Raw genomic sequence first — 7,704 nt, forward strand, 5'->3', positions numbered from 1 at the left:
TCTGGGCTATGAAATCAACAGTATTCTGTTATCTACTGTAGTGTTCAAGCAATAATTTTAGGTTAACTAAGGCATCAGATGTTTTCCTCAATGGTACATTCCACTGCGCATTCAGTCTTTTCGGTAATCCATTGTTTTGTAATGTTCAGTTTTCTTAAAGCATTCATTTGCTTGGAGACCACTGTGTACTCGGATCATCTAGGTGTTTTTTTTTTTTTTTTAATCATTGTTGTTTGAATTATTTAATGATTCATCTTGAATTTAGGCTTGTGCTAAAGAGCGTTTGGCCTCAGGAGCGACAGCAGAGCAGTTTGTGAAAGACGTTCCTGAACTCCACATTGAAGGCAGTGTAGATGATGGGGTTGACGGCGCTGTTCACGTAACCGAGCCATGTGACCACACTAATCAGCGTCGGCCCGATGTCACATGACTCGCACAGCGCCTTAGTCACATGGACCACGAAGAAAGGAGTCCAGCAGGCCAGAAACACACCTGGAGAGGAGAAGATCATGTTAGGAGTTTATGTATACCCTTACATTGGTAATTCATCCAACTCTTGCATGTGCATGACTGAACAGACTACAGGCAGCAAAAAGAGCTAACCATTTCTGGCTCGATGTGCCTGTTTTTTTTTCCACCACTATAAGAGTGTCAGTTACCTTATTATTCGGCTTTTGTATTTTTTTTTACTGTTATATTGCAGCACGCTGATTTCACACCAAGATTTCAGTCTTTGTAAGTTGTGCGGGAAACAATGGTGACAATATGGTCAGTGCTTTCATTGCCCTGGAAACAGCTTTATACTTGACCACCTGACGGCTGTCATTTAGTTCTAATTTCTGCTTATGCATTTATTCATGACTTGATTCATTATTTTCAGGTAAATGAACATTCAAATACACTGATGGATACCCGCACAGTCTTGATTTTAAAAACCTCAGATCACGGCAAGGCACTTTGAGTGTTTGAAAAGACCAGCATGGCTACTCACCAGCATTTGTTTTGGATGCTGGAGTCCCTTAAAATCCTCTTAAAGGGACAGTTCACCAAAAAAGAAAAATTAACAAAATTTTTGTCATAATTTACTCAAACACTGTCTCATTTCATATAAGACGTTTAGGAGAATCTATGCTCAATCCAAAATATGCTGATTGTCTCTTTTTGCATGCAGAGTGCTGACAAACGATTAATCGCAATTAATCGCATCCAAAATGAAAGTTTTTGTTTACATAATACATGTGTGCGTACTGTCTATATTTATTATATAGTTTAGATCTCACAATTCTGACTTTTCTCACAATTGCGAGTTTGTATCCCACTACTCTGGCTTTATAACTCGCAATTATGAGTTTATATCACGTAATTCTGAGAAAAAGGTCAGAATTACGAGGTGTAAACTCGCAATTGCGAGAAAAAAAGCCAGAATTGTAAGATAAAATGTTGCAATCACCTATTTTTATGTTTTATTCAGTGGCAGAAACGGGCTTCCATATGCTTTAGAAATTTATGTTGTGAAAAGCACAATAACAAAAATTTGAATTGAATTGATACATACCCACAACCACGGGTAGCACCTTCATTGCCTTCCGCTCTCGTCCGCTCACCCTGTTGCTCTTGCTGTGACGGCGTCCCGTATGAGGGCGATGGTTCTTCCCTACACCATTCTCCCGTCCGCTCTCATCCTCGGTGGCACGCTCAGGGTTCTCTGCGTCCGAAACACTGTCCATTTGGGTGGTCATGGGGTCACTCTCTGCTGCCGGCGTCTGACCTTCTGCCTGCTCATCTGTGGTAAGAGTAACCGGGCTGGCTGGAGAGATTGGAGTAGTCGGGGTAGCGGTGAGAGATGTCGGACTGAGACCTGCAGGCATGAGGTACACCACCTTCTCCCTCGCCCGTCCCTTCTCCTTCTGTAGAGCTGCTCCTAGGCGCAAAGACAGGCTTCTACGGCCTCTGGATGGGCGGTGGAGGTGCGACCTTCTACGGCCAGAGCTCCATCGCTTTAGTCCTCTGAATATCCAGTAGTACAGGAGGAGCATGACAGGGCAGGGGACAAAGAAAGAGCAGATGGAGGAATAGACCACAAACTGGTTGTCCTCCAGCTTACACACATGAGGGTCCCTGTTGGGCACCTGGTTTAAGCCGAATATGACAGGACTGGCTACGCCTAGGGAAAGCACCCAGGTGGCTGTGATCAAGACTAGCTGACGAACACTAAACTGGTTCCTGTTGTATTTCAGAGGGACCACTACTGCAATGTACCTGTAAGAGAGGTAGAGAAAGTAATAAGATCCACTGACACCTATTAGGATAAATATAATGATAACTATATTACACCAGTGGACAATAACATTCTGTTTATTAAAAGTGAGCACTGTAGTTCTGTTGTCTGCCACTTTAAATGATCCAGCTCTTTAAAGCAGGATGGATTCTGATTGGCTGCCTGCATTTTTATTGTCCTTCCACTAAAAAAAAAGAAAAATGTCTGAAAGTGATTCCAATGATATTGTTCCCCTGATATTGTTCCCCCTCGGACTTGGACATTTTTGACATACAGATGAATTCATGTCATGTGTAAGATAAAAGATTTTAAAAAATGAGTAACAACATAAAAATCAAGATTAATATAAAAAAAGACATTAATAACTCCAACTCCAACTCGATTGGTTAAAAACTTGACTTTGACTCAGCAAAGTGGACTCGGACCAAATATCTTCTTTTGTGTTCTAGAGAAGAAAGAAAGTCATACGGGTTTGCAGCAACATGAGCGCAGAGCTGTCCTTCAGGCGGTGCAACGTTGGTTTGCTTGTAAAAGCTTATGTTTATGCATAAAATCATGATTGACAACTCCTTAAAGCATGTTTTGTGTTTGTTAATCTCTGTGACCCGCGAGACAGTGGAAGATTCTAGCACAATCATTTTAAATTGCATGAGACCTCATAAGTCTGATTAATCTTTTCAATCATCTACACCCTTTCGACCCCAAACCTTTGTTTTCATCTTCAGAGACAAGCTTGCGTTTGTTTTAGTATGCGTCAAAGACGGACTGACCCTGCTTTGCTTTGGTCTGGGACCTCTTGAAGTTGTTTTATATTGTTTATGTGAATCGGTAATGATTGATGCACTGTGTAAGTAATGAAATTCAGCACCACGTTGTGGTTTCATTAGCATCCCGTGGGATGCCAATCACACATAACCACCGATTTAAGATTCACTGAGTGAACGCTCAGAGAGGCACAAAACAGACCTGCTGAATGTTAAAAAATCATTAAAAATCGTATGAAAGTTTAGGGACCAACACAAGAAACGTGTACTGTAGATAATTTGGATGGACAAACTATTCGTTTTCTATATTTTTGCAGTGTTAGGGGTATATAGAAGGCCATTTCTGATAGATAGATAGATAGATAGATAGATAGATAGATAGATAGATAGATAGATAGATAGATAGATAGATAGATAGATAGATAGATAAAGTTTCAAGTTTGAGCTATTTTTAATAGTGGTGGGTGAGCAGGTGTGTGTGTGGGTGCGTGTCTCACCTGTCCACACTAATTGCACATAGATTCAAAATGGAGGCAGTGCAGAGCATCACGTCCATAGTCATTAGGGCATCACAGATGTACATACTCAGGGTCCACATGCCTCCCAGGAACTATAACACACCCACACACCAAAACAGAGAAAGATAGAATGTGTAAGACAACAGCACACACACACTCATCTATACAATATCTGCCAGGGGCATCAATTCCATATATATATATATATATATATATATATATATATATATATATATATATATATATATATACACGTGTATGTTAAAAACATCAAAACATCACAATTATAATGCAAATATAAATATTTAAATTTGGATATTCAAATATTTAAGAAATATTTGGAGTGAGATATTCTTTAAAGTCATGTTCAAGGCCATGTTGGTTAAGTATTCAGGGATCTTTTGGGAGCAGATGGTAGGTGCTTATCACTTGATGGTCTTGACTGACTGCAATTAAACTTTGAATTAATTCAAAGAATGAACCAAATCCTCTGCTAATTCAAACCAACCATACAATAAAGAAAGGAAGTCTCTGAGGGAAATCACTCACTGCATCAAGATTCACTTCACAGACGCACAAACTTCAAGGGCAAAAATTCACACCACGAGACATTAGAAATAGTTTCCTGGAGTACAAAATGTACCCCAAAATGGCATACAGTCGATATGAAATCACAACTGACCCTATATTTCTTAATACATGTTCCTGGGGTTATTGTGAGCAATTCATTACACTGATTATTAAATAGAAAATATGCATCTTAATAATCTTTTACCAAATTTAAATAACCAGATCAGCCTTTTAAATTTCCCTTTCCAGATGACATCCCCAAACCATCTTATTTTTCAACCCCACCACTGCAAACCTGTCGCACAGACCTCGTTTCACAGTCCAGTCAGTTTCTGGTGCACAAAATCAAGTCAAAAGTGGCAGCCTGCATACTTTTCTTACTAAACTACATAAGTCAAACAGACTGCAGATTTTAAAGATCTAGGTTGATAACTGAAAAGTTCATCCGTAAAACCATCACCAGTGCTGTAGGCTGCATTTGAACATTGACAGGCACATGTCCCCCATGTTAAACAGAGGTAGCCCCACACACTCATTTTTGAGAAGTCTAGCTGTTTGATACAATATAGTGATTTGAATGACTCTTGATTTCAGTCATATTCTGCTCATTCATTTCAAACACCTTGCACTTGTCCACTAGTAACACTTCAATGAGGAATAATTACAACATCAACACAATCTGAATGACTCATGAATTCTCAGAAACCATGTAGCGCTCAATGCTCAATGTACCAGCATCTCCTACCAAAATCTTTTCAAAGTTGATAAAAAAAAAGACAAATGACTGGGTGGACAATACGCTCAGTTCGTTCCATATCATCATTCTGGCCTTGAGCGGGAGACTTTACCCCAGTTGCTCCAGTCAGACTGTCCCAGTAAGAAGTGTAGCATTGTTTGTCAAAGTCAACGTTTAGTAAATTAGTAGTCTGAAACATAGAGAAGGAGTTTAGACCATCCCTCATTGGTCATTGGCACTCACCTCAGAGTAGACGTAGAGCGGGAGGACCAGCACAGCCAAAAGAAGGTCGGCCACGGCCAAACTGACGATGAAGTAGTTAGTTGCGGTTTTAAGAGAGCGTTCGGTCAACACACTGAGACACACTAGGACGTTCCCCAAGATGATGATGAGGATGAGAGGCACGCCGCATATCAACGCGAGGTAGTTGTACCTCTCGTGGGCCACCGCTGGTATATACACGTGTATGTTAAAAACATCAAAATATTACAATTATAATGCAAATATAAATATTTAAATTTGGATATTCAAATATTTAAGAAATATTTGGAGTGAGATATTCTTTAAAGTCATGTTCAAGGCCATGTTGGTTAAGTATTCAGGGATCTTTTGGGAGCAGATGGTAGGTGCTTATCACTTGATGGTCTTGACTGACTGCAATTAAACTTTGAATTAATTCAAAGAATGAACCAAATCCTCTGCTAATTCAAACCAACCATACAATAAAGAAAGGAAGTCTCTGAGGGAAATCACTCACTGCATCAAGATTCACTTCACAGACGCACAAACTTCAAGGGCAAAAATTCACACCACGAGACATTAGAAATAGTTTCCTGGAGTACAAAATGTACCCCAAAATGGCATACAGTCGATATGAAATCACAACTGACCCTATATTTCTTAATACATGTTCCTGGGGTTATTGTGAGCAATTCATTACACTGATTATTAAATAGAAAATATGCATCTTAATAATCTTTTACCAAATTTAAATAACCAGATCAGCCTTTTAAATTTCCCTTTCCAGATGACATCCCCAAACCATCTTATTTTTCAACCCCACCACTGCAAACCTGTCGCACAGACCTCGTTTCACAGTCCAGTCAGTTTCTGGTGCACAAAATCAAGTCAAAAGTGGCAGCCTGCATACTTTTCTTACTAAACTACATAAGTCAAACAGACTGCAGATTTTAAAGATCTAGGTTGATAACTGAAAAGTTCATCCGTAAAACCATCACCAGTGCTGTAGGCTGCATTTGAACATTGACAGGCACATGTCCCCCATGTTAAACAGAGGTAGCCCCACACACTCATTTTTGAGAAGTCTAGCTGTTTGATACAATATAGTGATTTGAATGACTCTTGATTTCAGTCATATTCTGCTCATTCATTTCAAACACCTTGCACTTGTCCACTAGTAACACTTCAATGAGGAATAATTACAACATCAACACAATCTGAATGACTCATGAATTCTCAGAAACCATGTAGCGCTCAATGCTCAATGTACCAGCATCTCCTACCAAAATCTTTTCAAAGTTGATAAAAAAAAAGACAAATGACTGGGTGGACAATACGCTCAGTTCGTTCCATATCATCATTCTGGCCTTGAGCGGGAGACTTTACCCCAGTTGCTCCAGTCAGACTGTCCCAGTAAGAAGTGTAGCATTGTTTGTCAAAGTCAACGTTTAGTAAATTAGTAGTCTGAAACATAGAGAAGGAGTTTAGACCATCCCTCATTGGTCATTGGCACTCACCTCAGAGTAGACGTAGAGCGGGAGGACCAGCACAGCCAAAAGAAGGTCGGCCACGGCCAAACTGACGATGAAGTAGTTAGTTGCGGTTTTAAGAGAGCGTTCGGTCAACACACTGAGACACACTAGGACGTTCCCCAAGATGATGATGAGGATGAGAGGCACGCCGCATATCAACGCGAGGTAGTTGTACCTCTCGTGGGCCACCGCTGGGTCTATACTGGGCGTCACATTGACCATGGTGCCCTGAAGTTCAGCTGCCAACCCGGATTCAACATCTGTGAGAGGGAAATATTGACACAGTGGGGGCTGTTTGTAGAGACGAATGGGTCTTTGTTTGTGTGTGTGTGTGTGTGTGTGTGTGTGTGTGTGTGTGTGTGTGTGTGTGTGTGTATGCTAATATGTGTTTGTGTTCATGCCCATATGTTACTAGGAGAGGAATTATGACAAGAAGAGGCCGTAAATATGAACAAGCGCCCTCATTTCACAGTCGTTTATATGCAGAGTGCTTGGAAATGCAGTCATGTCTTCTTATTTTTAGACAATAACAGACTCTATCTCCATTTGTCAACAAAATGTTGTCGTTTTATGCTGTAAATGTGTTCAGATGTTTGTATCTGGTTCGCTTTCATTCTAGTCAAAGCTCTTACCTTGAAACTGTCACGATCAGACAAGATTTTGGGGCTTTGTAGAGTATGTTAACTTGTCTGGTGTCTGAGAGTGTTGTAATCACATTTTGGAAGTGTGTGGGATAAAGTTGACTCTTTACGTCAACAGCAGCCATGTTGAAAGAGTTAGCACTTCGTTCATGCGATCTGATAGAGCTGAAAGAGAAGAGAGGTGATAATTGAATCTTCTCTTTATGCTTTATATAGGCATCATCAGCAATGCACATGACTTAGCTGTGATAATCAAGTTAAAAAAAGGACGCATATGAGATTGAGTTTGACACTCCTGAATTACCGAAGAGCGGTGATGACTTGAAGTTTTGCCGTCACAAACAAGCTAAAATGTGCCGAAACTGATTTGCAGCTGTCATCGTACCTCACGGTGTGTTGAAAATAAGTTTGTTTTTCACTCTTTA

The 7,704-nt window shown here is 40.2% G+C and overlaps 1 protein-coding gene across 1 annotated transcript; it reads right to left on the reverse strand.

Annotated features, from left to right (window-relative positions):
- Window positions 1-200: 200 nt before the first annotated feature.
- Window positions 201-7,385, reverse strand: LOC107591318 (D(4) dopamine receptor-like). The gene is made up of 5 exons (XM_016280448.1): window positions 7,271-7,385; window positions 6,624-6,898; window positions 3,540-3,652; window positions 1,556-2,259; window positions 201-492 (listed from the first exon to the last, which is right to left on the reverse strand). Exons 2-5 carry the CDS (start codon window positions 6,858-6,860, stop codon window positions 290-292), a joined length of 1,257 nt encoding a protein of 418 aa, XP_016135934.1. The 5' UTR covers window positions 6,861-6,898; window positions 7,271-7,385; the 3' UTR covers window positions 201-289.
- Window positions 7,386-7,704: the final 319 nt, after the last annotated feature.

Source organism: Sinocyclocheilus grahami, unplaced genomic scaffold (assembly GCF_001515645.1).
Source record: "Sinocyclocheilus grahami isolate Dianchi unplaced genomic scaffold, SAMN03320097.WGS_v1.1 scaffold8.1, whole genome shotgun sequence".
Lineage (NCBI taxonomy): Eukaryota > Metazoa > Chordata > Actinopteri > Cypriniformes > Cyprinidae > Sinocyclocheilus > Sinocyclocheilus grahami.

Bases quoted from the DNA above. Each gene is read 5' to 3' on its own strand.
- LOC107591318 (XM_016280448.1), bottom strand. From the start codon at position 6,860: ATGGTCAATGTGACGCCCAGTATAGACCCAGCGGTGGCCCACGAGAGG. The intron at 3,653-6,623 runs GTGAGTGCCAAT...GGTGTGTTATAG, and splicing joins CGCTCTACGTCTACTCTGAG to TTCCTGGGAGGCATGTGGAC. The intron at 493-1,555 runs GTATGTATCAAT...TCTCCTCTCCAG, and splicing joins GGTGCTACCCGTGGTTGTGG to GTGTGTTTCTGGCCTGCTGG.